Consider the following 19325-nt stretch of genomic DNA (forward strand, 5'->3'; position numbering starts at 1 on the left):
TAAAACCTTCTTGGGGATGCTGAATGGGGTGGGGGCTGTGTGCAGCGGGCCCGCTGCTGGGGTACCCCCTTATAGGGGGGCTGCTGTTGGGGGTGCTTTAGGCAGGAGGGCCCACCTCCCTGCAGTCCCCTCCGTGTTGCTGGGGATGCTCAACCCCTGCCAACAAACTCCACGCGCACACGGAGGCATTTTTGTTTCATATTTTATTGAATTTCATTTATATTAAATTAAAAATATATTTCTGACAGATTCATGTAACAAAAAGGCAGAACAGTTTTCAAATTGTTCAGCTGGGATGAGCGTGGGTCGATGCAAGGTGGGCCGCAGTCTACATTTGCCTTAACAAACAGATAAAGCTCTACCCCAAGGGCTGTGAGGAGAAACGTGGGACTGCACACGGGGGGGCAAAGTATAACCACACACAGAGAAGGTCTGCAGGCTTCTCCCCAGCCTCCAAACAAGACAAAAGGGGAGGGAAGGGAAAAAGAAAAAGAAAACAAACGAGAAACCGTGAAAAGAAGGGAAATTATGCTAAAATATGTACCTAATATTAACCCAGGTCAGTGTCTTAACAGTGCATAATCCTCAACAGCTAAAATATGAGAAAGGAAAGGTTAAAGTAACGTTACGCCACACACAACTGGCATACCCTACTGTGTAAGCAAGTGCAGAAAGTCTGAACACACCACGATAGTGCTAAAACACAGAATCACACAGAATGACAAAAATGGTATTTCTAACCAAAAACCAGAGAGTGGGAAGGGGAAGAAAGAAAAGGGGAAGGAGCGCATAAATCACAAGCAAATTACCTATATACAAATCAACCCTAAGGACGATTATGTTCCAAATAATGGTGACCACAAGGAAAATAAAAGCAACATTATCCTTATTTACAAATGCAACTAGCTGTGTCTTTAACAAGCTATAAAAATACTATTCACATTTTCAAAGTAACATACAGTAGTTTTTGTATTTTTGTGTTTTTGTTTCAGAAAGGCAGCTAACTCTGAATGCATCACTTTGCACGAAATGAGCGTCTTCCCCAACAAACCGATGCTCCTCTTCTTCTGAAGGTACTTCTAAGGTAGAATTACTGTGTCATGATCTCTTCGCGCTGTCAGAACCCAGAGAACTGCCCCAAATCCAGAGCCCCCTCACCCCCACCTCCACCTCCCTCTGCAGGGCTGTGCCCACCTGGCAGGAGTGCTGCTGCTCCTGTATCTCCTCCCAGCTGGGGCCCTAACTCATTGTCCTCCCAGCTTGGGAAGGTGACCTTCACACTAGAGAATACATAGTTTGAGGACCACAAGGACAGCAAATGTCTTTTGGGTATCTCTGTTTTCACAAAGAGACTTCTTTCCCCCTCCATTTCCCCTCTGTACCCTAGGGTTGCCACCTCTTTAGAAACTCCAGCTTACAATGTTGGGGAAATGTCAAAAACTGGGCAGAAGAAAAACCAAACCAAAAGGTGAAAACCATTGTGAATAATGTTACAAATGCACACCCATTTCCAACATTGAAACGCTATTAAAAACTGCGTTCTCAATAATCTGCATTATCAGTATGCCCCACCATGAAAAGACAAGGACCCAGCAACTTCCTTCTGCCCCATCTCCAAAGGAACGCTGCCTTGAGTGCATTCAAAGTTAGCTACCCCTTACACAGCTGCTCAGTATTAATCGACCCATTTAACAGCAGTACCAGCTTATGCTACATATGTCATAGTACCTTACCTCAAAGGAACGGCGTACGTATCTACATTTATAAAATACCATTCACAGTTTATTACTGTGGTTATCCCAAAAGGGTTTAGTCTTCGGAGCGCTATGGACATAATAGGGTGTTTTATCCCTAAGAGGGCTCGCAGCCTGGGCAGGGCACGGGGACAGAGGTGCTGCTATCAGCAAGAGTGTGCTGTGCAGGGTGCACCTTAGCCCTGGTGGTTCCATCCACAACACTTTTGGAGCACAATCTCATGGCTTTTTTTTTTTTTACTGGGGGAGGGAGGAACAGGGATGCATCTATTCACATGGCCTAACACCTTACAAATCTCTAAAATCCCTCTCTACCAAGGTCCAAAACTCTCTAATTATAAAGAAGAATAGGAAAAAAAAAAAAAAAAGTAGTGCTAACTGTTCACACTTCCTAATAGGGATAAAGTCCTTTGCCTCCTCCTCAGCTCAGCACAGACCCCCCCTCCCTACCAGCTGGGCTCACCACTTCAACCTCCCTCTGTTTTTCAGGAAGTCCTACTGTCATCAGTCAGACTTAACACATCCCAGAGGATGCTCTGCCTTGTCCCAGTCTGCGAACAGACACCAGCCCTGGCCGTGGGACAGATGGAGATGCCTTACCTTCAGCCTTACCTTCCAGTCATCTCTGAGAGAGCAGCGAGCCCCCTCACAGCATCAGGTACTAAATCTGAGTGGTGGAGTATGACCATGTGCTTCAGTAAAGTGACTTGTGTGTCCACCTTCATTCTTGAACACTTGAGAGTTGCTTCAAACCATGGAACATTGTTATTTATTCCTGATTTGAAAACCCCACTTTAATGGTGGCCATTTTTACCTGCGTAACACTTAGCAAAAGGCCAAAAAAACCCACAAACCAGGGCATGTTCTGAGCAGCTGAGGCTGCCCTGTGCAGCCGTGCTTCTTTGCGTTGTGAGGAAATGTAATATTGCAGCCACCCAGCCCCTGCCTGCGTGCAGCCCTGGCTTGTGGAAGTGACATTAGAACCCAAATCCAGAATGTGTAACAACAGATGAGCTGTTCTGTCAGCAGCAGAGATCTACAATCCAGAATAATGGGAACACTACAAGTGATAGATCTAGAAATGAACAGGTGTACAGTCTTTTTTATATTATTGCAAGTAAAAAGATCTCCTACAAACAATGGCAGAAGAGAACTCTGGGTGACGCTGTCTGTTCTGAGGTGATGGTCTTCAAGAGCCCAAGAAGTCACTGATCACCCGAGGCTTGCCTAGTCCATGTTAAAGCCTATTTTCTACAGGTCCCCATTGAGCTCAAGAGCCTTCAAAAGAGATGAACACCTACCTGAGCTTGCACCCAGCTCCCAACTGGCAATGTGCACAGGCTCCAGCAGCAATAACACAGCTGCCCTGCACACACCGTTTCAGGGCTTCTCCTCACTACCCCAGAGGACCACATGAAATGATCTCATTGCATACAGTCCCTGCAGTCAGGAGTGCATTTCCACCAAGTGCTGGGATCCAGGGTCAGTGCAACCATTTTTTTTTTTTGTAAGAGAAAAAACATCTCTGAGCTGAGCTTAGGGCACCTGGAGCACATCCATGTGATGACTCCAATCACTGCTATGCACTCAAGATAAGTCGTAAATACTCCACTACGTCTAAGCAAATGGTCATATATGCTTAACTCCTTAGCTATTTTGCAAAAAAAAAAAAAAAAAAAAACCACCCAAATTAATATTTATTTGAGCAATCAATGAGGTGCAGTTTCTACTTCTGTCTGAACTAGCCCTCAGCTCGGCATGTAACGTCTAAAACAATTGCTGCAAGAGAGAAGGTGAAAACCAGCTGTTGCTCTTCTTCATTTAGCATATTTACCTTAGACAAAGGCTGATAGAGGTATCTGCTCTTGAGAAGCAGTGCACTGCTTTTCTTTTGTGCATGAGCAAAAGGAAAAACATCTACCAAAAGGTGCCTGCCTATGAAAAATCCATGGGAGCTGAATGCTGGTGTGTATAGATACCACTGTAGAAACAGAGAATTAATCAGAGATGGAGAAATCAGAGATGGAGAAAATAATTCTGCTGATGCTCACCTACAGCTTTGTGCTGACAAAATGCACTTTGTGTGCGGATAGCCCCCAGTGCCAGGTAACAGCCTGCCCTAAATGCTGCCTCCATCCAAGGAACGCTGCATTTCCACGCTACCAAGTGCATCTTACCCACAGACAACAATTGCAATGAATAAATAATTCAAGCTACGTAAGAAATGCTAAAATGTTAAAGAACACTGTTATTTACATTTGGATTCTTTCTAACACCGGTCCTACTTACTTTATTACCAGAGGAACAAACAGGTCTCCACCTTCCACGAGCAGCTGTCTGATTTTGGAGACGCGTGTCCCTCTCCCCCAGTCGCTTTCATGTGCCCCTCTCTAAATTCATGCACAAGCAGTACAGCCATTGTTCTTCTCCATTTGGAGTTACTCTGTTGTATGACCTGTTCATGGATAAATTGACCGCCCCTTCCCCCTCCGCTCCACCTACCTACAGCATCTAAGCTGCTTACGTGCTTCAGTACTGTCACCAGCAAACTTTCCAGGAGCAGGGTCCCCAGGACATCATGTGCCATCCTGTTTCCCATCACAATCAGGAAGTTACAGATGGTCTCAGGAGGAGACACAGCCTTTGAGCTACGTGACACTCCCTAATCACTGATCTCGCCTCAGTGGTGTGCTGGTCATTTGTTCTGTTCTCATCTGGCCCAGCATCTCCCTTCGGTAGCTCCAAAGAGCCCCACGCAGCAGGCGTAGCAGTGCCCTGCAGCTGGAGGTGAGCTCGGCTGGCTCAAGCTGGCCTAGGCACACGCAGCACAGGAGCAGGCTGTTGGCAGAACCAGCCCTGGCTCAGCAATCACGTTCCCCTTTCACCACCAACCACCCAGCTTTGAAAACTGCCTTTTGTCAGGCTGCCCCTGAGCCACCAGGATTGCAGTCAGTATTGCAAGCTGTGTTCATAGGCAGGATTTTGGAGGAACTGGATACAATTTCCAGACCACTAGTTGTTGCTGGTTTTGTTGCCGGGTTACCCCAAAGATCTGGACATAATAGTACTGAAGTTCATAAACTGAAATACTGCCCTCCAACAGGTATTACTCTCCCTTAATGAGACACAGACAGCTCTTTACAGGTACCTAATGCAACCTGAAGATTTTCAGTGGGAACCAGGTGCACAAATGCTCACACAGGATGCATTGGCACACCAAGAGCAACCCATCATCAGCACTGCTCCACCCCTCCCAGCTCCATCTGCTGAACACACCCCAAACAGTGGCTGGAGGTTCCTTCTGAGGCTGATGAATGCAGAACCCAGTGCAGGGAGGCCAACTCATACCTGTTTACATTTTGTGACTGAAAGCTCTGTGAGTCATGCACATTTTGACTTAGCAAACATCATATACACTGTGTTCTGTGACAGAGTAATCCTCCTGTTAGAAAAAAGCATTCCGTACTGTGCTGCACGCCGGAGCAAGGCATTCTCCTCCTTGGATCCCTTCCAGGGCTTGCTGTGCTGTCTTTCACGCGGCAGCAATAAGAGCTGGCTGCTCTGTCACTGTGTTCTCTGAAACAGTCAATGCAATGCCTCTCCGAACTGGTGGACATTGTACCAAAGACTTGATATGCTTCATTTTGGCATTTCCACAGTCATCCTTTACATATAATTCACTTTTTTTTTAATTTAAAATTATTATTTTGTATTTTGCTGGTCACTTCCATATTGCTTCATTCAAAATCCAGAAAACAGTTCAAATAAAATCAGAGCTTAAGTGCAAACTAACTTTCCAGTGAACTTCTATGTGCGTTTTCTCCAGTCCAGTGTCGTTCTTTCTTCCAGTTTCAAGGACCCTTCCCACCAGCACCCCACAGAGAGCTGGGCTGACTCCATGACCCACAGTGAACTCTCCAGTGCTCCGTCTCGTCCTCAGCATTGCCTGACAGCATCCCTAACCACCTTCATGATCTCAAAGAAGAAAAAGAGGGAAGAATTTATTTGCATTTATGTACCTATGTTCAGCAGGTATGAAACAGGAAACTGAGCCTTTTACGTACAAATCTTGATTTCTTGGCCTTTTAGGTTCAAGAAGAACACGTGGGGGGTGGGGGCTTTGTTACTCATTTCTGAAAGGATTTTTCTGTTTAAAACATTTGTCCTGTTGGCACATATACAAAAATGGTCATGTCACACACCAGTTCTGAGCTGGAGTCTCTGTGGTTAGGAAGTGGCACAAAATCATGGTGTAGCTCAGAACAAGGATTGCGCCGGCTCTCAGAGTCACATCATCATTTCTGGGAAAGCCACGATGAAGATCTGAACGATTATGAAAAGCCAAGTTAGCCGTTTTCAGTTGCTGGGATAGAAAGTATTAGAGAAAGAAACTGGATTCTCAATCTCAATTACTGTGCTATTACACATAATATAAAAATTGTCCATTTTTCCCCCTAATGGAAACTGCATTGAGATTTCCAGGAATGCTGTACAGACTCATCAGTTCCTCCTGAGAGAGACAGCCTCTCTGCGGCTTCCCCTACAGCGTCTGGGTGGAATCACTGAGACTAGCTTGACAGCAGGCAACACTGCCATGGATTTTCTGTACTGTCTGGTTTCTCTGACCACCTGCCTCTCGGATCTGCGGAAGGCGAGAAACACCAGGCTGTACACTCCTCCTCTCAGTCTCCTTCCTTCTTTCCTTCCTTCCTTCCTTCTTTTCCGGTTCCCAACTCAATCCACAAATGACTCCAAGACATCCTTTCACTTGGAAATAGCAAAAATGAGTGAACTGGCAAGAAGAGGAAGCTCATGGGAGGAAAAAAGGGAAGTAGGGAAGGGAGAAGGAGAAAAAGAGAAAGAGTGAGGCAGCTAGAAGGGGTTGCCTTTCCACTTCTGTAAGACCGCGGATACTACACCACTGTGTTCCGGTGTCTGTAGGGCGGCGGGGGCAGCACAGTGCCAGGCTTCAGGGAAAACTCGGAGAGGTATTCGGGATTCTCTGCCACAATGGGCCGGATCCGTCCGTTCTGTTTGTAAAAGTATTTTGTGCTGTACTCTTGCAGGTAGTCCGGGTGCTGGAGAGTGCTTCGTGGGGGCAGGCTGTGATTCCAGTAGTCTGGGTTGTCAAAGGCCTTCTTGGCTTTCTCTGGCAAATTGTTCTTCAGGTACTCAGCGTTTTCCAAGGTGTTTGCAAAAGTGTTGAGGTACAATGGCTCATTCACGTACTCATCCTCTGCTTTGGACTGCCCGTTCGGAGCGTTGTGATACTCTGGGTTGTCCACAGCTTGGAGATCTCCGTTCTTTCGCCGGGAGACAAATGGGTTCTCTTCCACTGGATTCAGGTAATCTAAGGAAAGATAAAAAAATCAATCAACAGTGACTGAGAGAAGAGCATCCACACAGCAAGCCCTCTTGTTACGTTACCATCAGGCTCAGACTAGTGCCTCCTTCCACCCAGCCATTCCTAGGACTCCGGGCAATATCAGGTGCCATCTGTGTTGAACACACTCTCTTGCTAAAAGTGAGTTTACAACCTAAACAGGCAGTATGGGCTAAAATAAAGAGCTGGGACCCTCGGAAACAGTGACTCACAGCTGCACAGCTGAAAACTGAACTGCAGCTCGCGCTGAACCATAGCCAATGCCTCATCTGATCCTGGCCTTCCTGCTGGAGCATGAACTACAGGGCCAAACACACAGAGCTGCTCCTGTCCCTGTGGATGATTGTGCAACCTTGGATGTATCAGTCAAACCCTCTGCTCCACAGTTGTTCTATTCAGAAAGCTCTACAGAAGTCTTAGTTAGCCCTTGGGGACGGTTTTTGTGCAAAGAGGCTTAACTTCTAAGACAGCTTCATTTCTAATAGAACAATCTGCCTGATTAAAAACCTTCCATCCTTGAAGGACAAAGAGCCTTGAAGCATTATGGAAAATAATTCAAGTGAGTCCTGGAAAGGGTACAAGAGAGTCTTAACATTAGCTCCAGAACAGTTGGCATGGGTTATAGTAGCTTCAAAACATTTGCTATGGGTTAACACCACAAAAAGGTGTGGCTTGGTTGTAGAAAGGTTTGAAGGTACCTAGGAAGGAGATAAGAAGGATGGGAAGGGAAAAGAAACAAAGATATTGGCTGCCTTAGGTTACAAGTGCACGTGTCCCACAATCCCCTCTGTTTCCACCATGAAGCAAGAGGCTTCCAAATTCTGGAGCAAACCCAGTTGTTACTTGGCATTTACGTCTGCTTTAATTAATTTCTTTAAAGATAATGCTAATGTTTGAAAGCAAATTACTAATGACACATCCCCTAACAGCAAAATAGTGCTGTCACTATTTAAAAAGAAAGGAGAGAATGAAGGTCAAGTGGGAAGCATAGCACTGAGCTGGCACTAACATAGGCACGCACCACCTCACAGTGATGGTCTCTCCAAAGCACACTGCATTCTTTCAATCCTAAACTTCTCTTGGGTGTAAAATGCCAACTGTGTGCATCGGTTCTGCGATATGTTCAACCTGACATTTACCAACCACAATGCTGTGACGATAAAGCAGATCAATAAACAAAGCAAAGTGGAGACTATGGCTGGACAAAGAAAGATTCTTGGAAAAAGCACAAATATTTGTTCTTGGATAAGAAGGGGGGGGCTGTTGGTTTTTCATTCCTTTCTCTCGTTCCCTTCCAGCATCAAAAAATAAAGGGGGAAATACCAAATCTGACATTAAAGCAGTGTCAGCTTTCTTAAGCAGAATATTGAGCAGTAAGAAGGGAATCCCCCTGCAAAGAAATTTTAATCAAGTCAGAACATTTCAGTCCTGCTGGGTTAGCTGATGAAGCCACTTTTTGTGAAAAGCTGCTGATGTAGAAAAATAGAGAACGCAGTCATGGGGAACTTCTCTGGAAAGACAAACTGTTACCTGTTTTGGGTTTGTCCCGCATTGGCGTCATGTAGCCGTCCTCATCCAGCTCTCCCCGGATCACCCGCTCTGGTATGAAGACTGTGGGATCAGCGCTGTACCTCTGGGTGCTGCTGTCCTCCTTTGCCAGCGTGGCCACCTGCTTCCGCAGCGTGCCGTTGCAGCAGGTGTCTTCAAAGATCTCTGCTGTCGCCCCCTGAGCAACTGGGGCTTCTGGGATGATGCAGCCAGGAGCTCTGTACGGCATCGGCACTCCCTGCTCTGCAGCATAGCCGCCATCTCTGTACACGAACTGGTTCTGCTGGGAAAGAGAAGGTAGCTTAGAAAGGAGGCTCCAAAGGGAGGCAAGATTCTACAACAAGGCATGCCTGCGGCTCTCCCACCACAGCTGCTCAGTGATGCATTTCACAGGGCAGTAGAAGCCTCATCCATCCTTCAGGCTGCTGCATTTCCAGCGCTGCAGGACTACCAAAGCATCCACCTTCCCGGTGCTGAGCAGGTCCATTCCGTGGGAAGAGCATCAGTGCAGGCAGGGCAATGAGGAAGCTGGCAGGAAATGAGGCTAGAACTTATCTCCTATGTAAATGAGGAGGCTGCAGATAGCTGCAAGAGGCAAGCAAACATATTTTCTCCTTTTCTATTACTGTGGCAACCTCCTTTGATTTCTGAACAAAACCCTTAAACCTTATGCTAGAGAAATCTCCTTCTGCAGAGGAAGTTGGGGACAGAGGACGCTGCCATCTCTGAACTTGGTTTGCTCCCAGGGGGCTGCTCACAGGGCTTCATCAACATCTCATCTCAACAGTTCAACTCAACCTACCATTCTGCTTCTCAGCAAGGGCGTGCAAGGAAATTTCGACATCATGACCTATAAATGGGAAGGAAAAATGGACAGATTGATCTAAGCATTCCTAAATGCTTTTCCAAGAAATACTGGCAGTGATTTTGCCCATGGATCCATTGAGCTCATAGATAAATCCAAGCTGAGCTTAGAGATCCCTGACTATTGGATGGCTTACACATACGTAAACTGCATTCAGTGTTGGTTTTTGAGACATTTATGTAGAAATAAGGGAGGGGAAACAGAAAACAGGTAGTGAAGGAAGAAGAAAAACCTAAAGAATGAAGGTTGAATGTGAAATACTTACTCCTGACATAGGGGTGTAGGCAGGAGGAGGGCTGTGTCCAATTTCACTCTAATGGGAAAGAAAAATGGAATGATGGATACGTAATAAGAGGTCACATGAGTGAAACAAGTCGCATGAGCTGAATGAGCTAATGGGGAGAAACATGCACATCAGATTTCCTCAGCAAATCCAAAATGCAAAGATGTTAATGATGGCCCACGTTGTGCTGATGTGAAAAAGCTGTGCGCCTGCCTCCCTGCCCCAGGAAAGGCTGCCAGGCTCCCTTGTTGCATAGGGGCAAGCTGCACATGCTAACAGATACTACTGAGAGTTCTGGAGGTTGTAAGGCAGTGCCTCTATGTACATACATTCGTTTTGATACCATCAGCAGAGGCTGTATCTGTATCAATTTGTACTGCTCAGAACTGTCTTATTTCATTGAGGAAATGCTGAGTTTTTGGGAAGAAAACCAAAATAAAACAGAACTATTATGATCTATTTTTCTACTGCCAAAACGCTACATTTTAGATTTCTAGATCTGTTCTTCACAACTCCATTGCTTCCCATTTTGTTTCAGAAAACTTCCTTGTGTTTCCCTTACCTCCTAGTTCAGGGAGAGAAAAAGCCAGGATATTTAAAAAAAAAGGCTAAACTTCAGACAAGTGAGGAAAAAATCCCACATCCTTGGGTAAGAAGTCCGACCACACTGAGAACATTTCACTTTAGAAGAAGCCTTATTCATGAAAATCTCTTGCGGAAACATCCATACTGAGAGCTGAAAGTACAATTAGAGAAGATGCACATCATCACACCACAAGGATGGGGTGTACCACAGTCAGCTTTTGCCTTATAAACCTTTTGCCAATACATCACTAAGACCAGCCTTTATAAAGAGAGGCTTTTGGTTTAAGCTCAGTATCTGCATCAGGGAAAACCTTCACAATGAAGGTTTTGGTGTTCACAAATGGACTCAATTTGCTGATAGAAATATTCCCATGGCCATTTTGTAACTCAAATCTAGCACCTTTTGTCTGAGGTGCAAACGTGGTGGACAAGCCCTAGTAAGGGGCACACTTTTCTGCACTTAAATGCAAATTCATCTGTATTTAGCCAAGCAATAACCTTCTAACAAAAGGCTCCAGGCTGCAAAATACGGAAGTGCAGTAGTACCTCTGTTAGCTCAGTGTCCCTCTGCACCAGCTGTTTGCAAAGCCTGAGCAGAAGTCCCTCCATGCACATTTTTTCCCCAGGGAAACGAGCTGCTGGAAGGGAACGCAGAGGAGGAACTTGCCTGTGGCCTCAGTGAGCCCCTGCCAGTGCCCAGGGAATCATCACAGAATCACAGAATTGCTCAGGTTGGAAAAGACCTTCAAGATCATCAAGTCCAACCTCAAGATCATCAAGTCCAAACTCAAAAGGGAAGAAATTGATAAAGAACTGTGAAGATCTCAAGAGAAGTGATGCTAGAGGACCAGGTGATGGTCAGGAACCAGGGAATGGTGGCTTGCAAAAGAACAAATTAGTGGCCAGAGAGAAATACTGAGATGTGCAGGGAGACAGGAGTCTGAGGAGGCAGGGATAGGAGCTCTTAAGTCTGAACATGGCAAGAAGACACCTGGATGATGCCAACCATAAAGCCAATGTGCTCTCAGGCAGTGCTGTGCCTGGGCAGCCCCAGTGGCAGAGATCTAGGCTCGGTCAGTCTGGGGGCTTCAGTGCTCCCCTATGTGCGTTGTAGGGGACACTGACAGTTGGCCAATCTCACTAAGAAGTAGGGCACTTACATTTCAACGGTGCCACGGTGTATTTGAGACAAATGTACTCAGCCTGAACAACAGCCAAGGTTCACAAGCAGGGATAGAAGAACCAGCATCAGGGAGTGGTTGCATGGCTGGCATTACCACAGTGAAACAGATGATGATAAGAGAGAACAGGAAACACCTGACCAGAAACTAATCTTTTTTAAAGGGACAAGAGCAGAGTTGAGCAATACACATCTGAGCAGACTGTGCAGCAGGGCTGTAACTTGGCAGTGTTCTGCAAGAGACCCCTTTGGGACAGTCCTTGGAACAAGGAGCACTGTGCCTTATCAGCTCCGATCCCTCTCACTTTTCTTTGTGTGGCAGATTTACTGACATTAGTGGCAAGGTCAGGCTACAACTTGGAATGTATTGCATAAATGGATAAAAACAGTCCTCTGAGCTTGTCAGAGACTCCTACTGCATCCTGCTGATGGGTACAAGATGTTCCACTGCAGAGGATGGACTGACATCTCTTCACCCTCCAACCTCACATTTCTTTCAATTCAGGGAAGCTCTTTGTCTACTCCAAAAAGATGGGAAAGGAAAAGAATGAAGATAGGTAAGTAGTGATAGGACAAGAAGAAATGGTTTTAAACTGTGACAGGGTGGTTTAGGTTAGATATTAGGAGGAAGCATTTCGCCCAGAGGGTGGTGAGGCACTGAAACAGGTTGCCCAAGGAGGCTGTGGATGCCCCATCCCTGGAGGCATTCAAGGCCAGGCTGGATGTGGCTCTGGGCAGCCTGGTCTGCTGGTTGGTGACCCTGCACATAGCAGGGGGTTGGAACTGGATGAGCATTGTGGTCCTTTTCAACCCAGGCCATTCTAGGATTCTATGAATTGGTAAGACAGAGAGTGGTGAGGACTTGGACAAACTTGGCAAACCAAGTATTCTGTCAACATGTTTGACTTCAATATGAAGGACTATGCACCTTTGCCAGTAAAAATTTAGATGATTAACAACTGGAAAAAAAATAGTGTTCTAGGATGGCCATGACATCTATCTATGGACAAGCTGTGCTCCAACCTCATACAGAAGGCTGAACCCACTGTCCTATCTTTATATTTTCTTGGCTGCGACTCTGACATTTAAATACATACTATGAAGTATAACAACAAACTAATGTGCCCTCTAAGAATAGTCCTGTCTGAAGACATCAGGAGAGAACAGACTAGCATTAATGCATTTATTGCTATTTTTGCTGACAAGACCCTCCCCGGTTAGTGACCTGCCAACTGAGATCACAGTAATGGTATTTCATCATGCCTCCCTCCCCTTAGCTCTGTACTAAACATAGCTGTCTTGCAACACTCTTAGCACAGACCCTTACAGCTTGGCTCTTCTCAGAACCACAGGTGTCTGCACACTTTTTTAGTCCTTTACTGTTTTTCCCCATGAGTTAATGCCCTGTGGCTGCTGTTCCAAAAAAGGAGGCAAAGAAAACAGCTGTGGTGCCAATTAGCAGGGCTGAAAATGTGATATAATTGTTTAAATGCCTTTAAATTGCCTGCTAATTGCAATGTGATGTCATCATTTTGTGGGCTTCCAAGAGAAGCACTGAAAGCCCCAGCTCATTGTTATTGGTCAGTACATGAATCGTGCTGTGAGCAGAAAACACATCTGGATCTCAGCAAGAAAAACTTAAATAGCTTCATTTGTATGCACAATACCGTTTACTCCATTCCTTTTTTTTTTTTTTGTCTCTGTTCAATTTACATTTAAAAACACTATGTTGAAAAAAGCTGATGTTCCTTTCCCTCCTAACTCCAGTGTGTACAGCAGCCATCTACACTTTAACCCCAAGCAGCCTCCAAAAGGAGGCTTGTCACCAAAATGCCTGAGATTTCATTCTTTCTACTACAAGACTGAATTTCTGGCATCAGGGAGAAAAGATGAAAAACAAGCATATGTGCCCTAAAGGCTTTTAAAGGCTCTCTGGTATTAACCGCCAGTGACACACCAGCTCTTGTAACAGCTAATACATGTGTAAAATGAGCCTTGATAAAGGAGAGGTAAATAACAGTTTGGTGAATATTGGTTTGTGTTATTGCTTTCTGTTCATTAATTTCATTTTCTAATTCCTCGCTTCTAAAGCCTCCCAAAAGCAAATACCTCCTCCTGTACAGCAGGGACATAGTATTTTCTGGCTGCCTATTAAACTGCAATGAAATGGAAGTGGTGCTGGGTCCTGCTGCCCACATGGTCCTAAAGGGAGCACAGCCTGCCAGCAGCACCCTCACAGCTGCACAGCTTGCTTGCTCTGCACCCTCTGACTTTTGCATACGTCTCTGATAGCACCACATAGTTATTGCTGGTTATTGTTCTTAAGCAGTCTGCTAAGCTCATGTGATTGCAAAACTGTTCTTTACTAAATGCAAGGCTGTAGTAAAGCATGTATATGTATCTGAATCAAACCAGAGGCACCTGACACCCAGCTCTCTCCCTGCCAACTGCTCTCATATACAGAAACACCATGCCAGAGAGCAGGAGCAGAGCACCGACCTTCCCACTGTCCACACCTACAGCCCAGGAGCACCTTGTGCTCCACACCTCAGGCCTCTCTGCAACACTGCTCTGTGCCATTTCTGTCCTGGTTTGCGTGCGCTTACAAATAACTCTCTTTGCTCCTTACCTGATTTGAAACCAAGTCAAACCACAGTCACCTGATTTAAAACCAAATCAAATTCTCAGGTTCGGGCCACCAAGCTGCAGCCTCTGCACAGCGGGCAGAGCAGATCTTGCTGTAAGCACCAAGAACGCAGCAGTTAGCTCAGAAGGAGGATGGCTGCTGTATGTGGGTGGATGTGAATAACATGCCAGGGCTGCCCCAGGGGGGCTGCAGACAGAGCACACCCCACGAGCTGTCCCACCAGCCCCGAGCAAACCCCAGTTAATTTCAGGAGAGCAGCCTGGTATTTGCAATTGATCTGAATGGAAGTTCAGCTGGGAAAGAGCACCGCTGGAGGAGTCACCTCTGCCTGGGAGCAGTCCTGCTGCCCTCTGTGTAATACTACAAAGAAATGAAATGCTGTTTGTAAGGCAATGGCTGGAAGGTTTCGCAGAGCACTGAAGATTTCTGGTCCTGGCCCCCCTTCAGAGCTGAACTGTACAGAAAAAGAAATGTGCAGTTTGTTTTGACAAACGCAGCACAACACTCACATTGCTCCTCAAAACTCACATGCATTGGTTGCTCCACCAGCACGCACACGGCTTCCTCAGCTCAAGGAACCTTTCTGAAGAAGAAAGCTTTGTTTCCTAGTATCAGAGCAGCACTGAGCACAAGGGGAGTGCTGTTACCTGCAGGACACTGGCAGCTCACCCCACCGGAAGGCTCTGCTGGCCCACAGGTAGCATGGATGGCATCCTGGTGGTCCCTGCAGCATCAGAGTGCTGGAACTTCACACCCTAAACCTCGGTGTCTTCAGAGCACATGTCAAATTAGGCCTACTGACTGCCACAGGAATGGACAGCTATCAGCTTCTGTCACACATGCCCTGACCGGGAGAGGAGCCATGAGTCCACACCAGTTTTGTAATTTTCTTCTTCTGAAATGGGAAAGCATAGTTTTGTACAAAAGTTCCCTCACCTACGAAAGTTCCTCCTCCCTAAATGTGGGTAAGTCTGTTACTGCCTTCAAGTACAGTTGGAACATGTCCTCACTGAAGCTGCCTGTACCATACGGTGTGCCCTAGCGTGTCTCAGCCGTATGGTAGGTTTAAGACATCCCTGAACTTGTTCACTCTAAGTACAGACATTTCACTGGTAACCCCAGTACAGCTCAGTGCTGCCTTAACTCATTGCTGCAGATGACTCACAGACCACATCTGTCTGTTTTCAGACTTAGAGGCTCTTGCAGAGCAGTCCATGCACAGCAGGATGCCTGAATTTCAGTACAGCCTTCCAGGAGTGATATGGAACAGGCTGCGAGCAATCAATGGCATAGATCGTAAACGAGACATAGCTAACATTTTTGGTAGAATGGTACAGGAAATGAGATACCTAAATATTGCACAGACTGCGTCCTGTGGAAAATATCAGACATATACCATCCTTCTTCTGTCTGAAACCTCACCAAGCAAGGGAGTCAAACACTGGAAGACGACTGATGAAAACAGCCCGCTGTGAGATGCACCGTGTGCCACAAACCACAGGTTTCTGACTGACACAAAAGCACGGGAGAGGGGCTCTGCCACGGCCCCTCCTCCCACACCCAGGCAGGGAATAAAGGCTGTGTGCTGCCACGAAAACCCTCCCTGGAAACCTCCTGTCCTTCAAACCTGGGAAGCCTTTGTCTGCGCAACCTTCAGGAAGACTGGCAAACAGCTGGCTCAATCCATGCTTTGATATAAGCATGACACAAGAGTAAAGATGCAAAAATTCCTGTCCCTTGTTATTCTGTATGAACACACTGCCAGCGTCAAGCAGCCAGGGAAGCAGGAGGAGAGGCAGCTTGCATGTGTCTGTCTTTTTCCCTCAATCTCTTTTACTGCCACATCCATCCTGTCACCCATGACTAGCTCTCTGTCACTCCTTTTTTGTATATGCCCAGAGGTGTTTTGCAGCACACTGCACCTCCTAACATGGGGCCGATTCCCCACCGTGTGCGAGAGCGCAGCAGCTCCCTTCTATGCAAACCTCCAAGTCCCCAAACAGGCAATGGATGGGGCATGGGACTTCAACCCACAACAGGGCTACGATTGGTGATTGCAGCATTGCAGACCAAAAAAAAAAAAAAAAGAGAGAGACGCACAAAAGAAAGTTGATGAGCAGCACTCTGAGCTGCAGCCCCCTCCCATGCCGTGCTCTGCATCACCATCTTCCCCAGTCTGTTTTCTACGGTAATCAAAGGATATTCTGAGCCTCTCTAAATGCCATCAGCCCTCATTGAGAATGAAATAGAGCACATCTCCACTGAAGCCTTTACAGCAGTTATCATTACAGCATGCTGGCCCGAACAGGGAGCTCTTACAGACAAAGATGGGTTTTAAAAATAAAATAAAAAAGCCTCCCTAAAATCTGAATAGAAACTTGATGATAATCTCCCAGTTTTATTATGCAAAGGGGAAAGAAACCCGTAATTGTGCACTCTTGGTCTCTTATAGTGAAGAATAGGCTTCTTGATGAAACGCTGAGTTGATTTAGAGCAGGGCTGAGGTTCTGGTGGCAATAATACTCTAAAAGAAATAACCATCCAACTGATTTGGATAAAATAATCATTTTTTAACATTCTAAATCTAAACTTCATCTGTGCCTCCTCCCACTTCTCCCCACTGCATCTTCTGGAGAGCCTTTTTATAGCTTCCACAATTATTTCTCCTCCCCCCCTTCCAGACCGCAGCATTTAAGACACAAGGCAGGCCCTGAGCTCTGGCTAACAAAAGGCACTGTAGTCTGTGCTGGCATTCTGTCTCCACTGAAGGTATGTTTAGGATGCCCTGTGCCCTCCCCCAGCCCCTGCTCCCAGTGCTCCCACCCAGTGCCCCTCTGAAATAGTTTCTGTTTCAGATCGAGGAACATTTTCTCCCAGCTCATAATTATTTCCTGACTTTTAGTCCATTTTTCCAACTGTTGAATTATGCAGAGTTGTTTAGCTTGCTTTTTTTCCAAGAATGCCTCATCAGTTCACTGTAGAAATATTTATTACTTATTCTCTTTATATCTATTGACTTTTTTCTTTGTGGGGAAGAAAATGGATCAGCTGCGAGCTCTCTCGGCTGTTAACACAGCCAGCAGCTATTCGTGGCTTAAGCAGATGCTGCCTGTTTTTAAACCAGTTTCTCACCGGAGCTCAGTACATTTACATGCCATTCATCATGGTCCGAAGCAGCAGACAGCTACCATCTCTTGCACTGATTCCATGGAGTGTTCACTTGCTGTAGGCTTCCCAGGAGTACTACGTGGGCAGAAAGGGTACATTCAACCCCAAATGCCACTCAACACTTTCAGTCTGACTCCATCCCTGTATCCAGGAGTTCAGGTTTGACAGGAAACAGTCGATGCATTTACAAATTCCCATTTTAAGGCACTTGACCTGGAAAACTATGAGGTGATTTAAGAAGTTGGTCCTGATAATCTATTCAGGCTGAAAAGGGCTGAGTCCTTGAGAACCAGCACTGATTTCAGCTGGCCTGGCTGCAAATCAAGAGACTAATTGCCATAAAACACTTTCAGAGATTTCTCTGTGAAGAGTCGGGCATCATCTATTCTCTTTGAGACTTCCATATGAATTTTCCTCCTTTTCCCCCTAGCAGACTTAGTACACTTTAAAAAAGGTATTTAAATACTCGTATTCTAAATATACACACTTTGTGAAAGGCTTTCCTTTTTCATGTAAATTATTAAGACTGAAATTTTTTCATCTAATGTATTTTACTGCGTATTTTTGCATGTTTATTCCTCCTCCTTCACTCATTCTGAGCAATGAAATGAAGCTGATTGGTGCCGCTCCGGACCTAGTCCTGCTCTTCATGGACAAAGATGGCCTGGTGCTCTCTCTGTTTCCAACACAGACTAGAAATGGGCATCCTTGATACAGTACTTCCCAGCAGAAAAAAGGTACAGTAGCTGTAATGGGATGGTTTCATGTAGAGTTTGAATATTCCTAATGGAGCGAGCAGTTTTTCAAGAAGCAAGAGAGCTAAAGCAGAGACTGTCAACCTGACTTTCTGAAATGCTCTGAAACCCTTTGATACAATAACAAATATATTAACAAGTCCATGATAGGTTCAGGTGCAGGAGAGTTCATTGTGACACCTGCATAAGGAAAAGAGATCCTTGCAGAAAGGCAGAAGACAGACTGCTAAAATTGTCGGAAAGGTTTTCATGACCTTTTGATTTTAAGGAACTACAGAAATTGAGTAAAAGGGAAACTATGAGGAAACAACCCAATGCTGCATGAGAAGCATCAAGTCCAAGGAAAGATGTAGTTATTATTTTTGGGAAGATGCTGCAGAAGCAGTGAGATGGCAAACACTACCAACAAATCTTATTCAAAGGAGACAGACACCATGGCTGCTCTGCCTTGACAACAAATGTGTACAAATGGTGCTATCCTACCCAGCCTAGTAGGTAGAGGAGATTTGTAACAGCTGGCAGCTCCTTAATCTAGCACAAAAACAGCGTGTGGTGGACAGCAAGAGGATCTCAACCCTGCTGATGAGTCACTGCTAAGTGCCCAGTGATTAGAAAAAATCTGTGATGTATTTCCCACCCCAAACGATACGATCAAGACAATCTTTTGAGAAGACAAACTGCACCTCGAGCTGCATTTCTGCACAGAAATTAGGAGACAGGAGCCCTTATCTGATTGTGAGCCAGTAGGCTTGACAAAGTGCTTGTATGCCCCATCTAGCTTTGATATCTCTTCACACAAATTATCTATTTACTTTGGGATGAAGTAGTTCTACTGCTGGCCCCACACGGCCAGGACATGCCTGGAAAAAGAGCTCATTTGAGAGCTTGGATAAGGGACAATGAACAGCTTTTTCTTACAGAAAAAAAAAGATGCAGGCACCAGGAAAACACTGATTGTTGACAAAGCTCTGGATACAAGAGGAATCACCAGCAAATCATTACTTTTCCTTCTGCCTTCTTTGCCACAGAAGAGGGCAGCTACAACCAATTGCCAGATATATCAGCAAGGACACTATCCCCATACAAGCTCTGCCTGCTCTCCCAGATCCCTCCCTTCTGGCTCTAACTGAGCTGCTTCCAGTCCCCCATCCTCCAAG

The 19325-nt window shown here is 45.7% G+C and overlaps 1 protein-coding gene across 8 annotated transcripts in view; it reads right to left on the minus strand.

Annotated features, from left to right (window-relative positions):
- Positions 1-188: 188 nt before the first annotated feature.
- The window catches only part of ERBB4 (erb-b2 receptor tyrosine kinase 4), a 515280-nt gene continuing 496143 nt past the window's right edge, over positions 189-19325 (minus strand). For 3 of the 8 annotated variants that reach the window (XM_085228847.1, XM_085228849.1, XM_085228855.1), the window contains 4 exons: positions 9816-9863; positions 9488-9535; positions 8668-8968; positions 189-7104 (listed from right to left, as the gene is read on the minus strand). In XM_085228847.1, coding sequence (XP_085084973.1) covers positions 6668-7104; positions 8668-8968; positions 9488-9535; positions 9816-9863 — 834 coding nt within the window. In that variant the 3' untranslated portion in view covers positions 189-6667. The remainder of the gene's footprint in view (positions 7105-8667; positions 8969-9487; positions 9536-9815; positions 9864-19325) is intronic. The other 5 variants (XM_085228848.1, XM_085228851.1, XM_085228850.1 and 2 more) reach the window with 5 other exon arrangements.

This window comes from Meleagris gallopavo, chromosome 7, assembly GCF_905368555.1.
Source record: "Meleagris gallopavo chromosome 7, MGAL_WU_HG_1.1, whole genome shotgun sequence".
Taxonomy (NCBI): domain Eukaryota; kingdom Metazoa; phylum Chordata; class Aves; order Galliformes; family Phasianidae; genus Meleagris; species Meleagris gallopavo.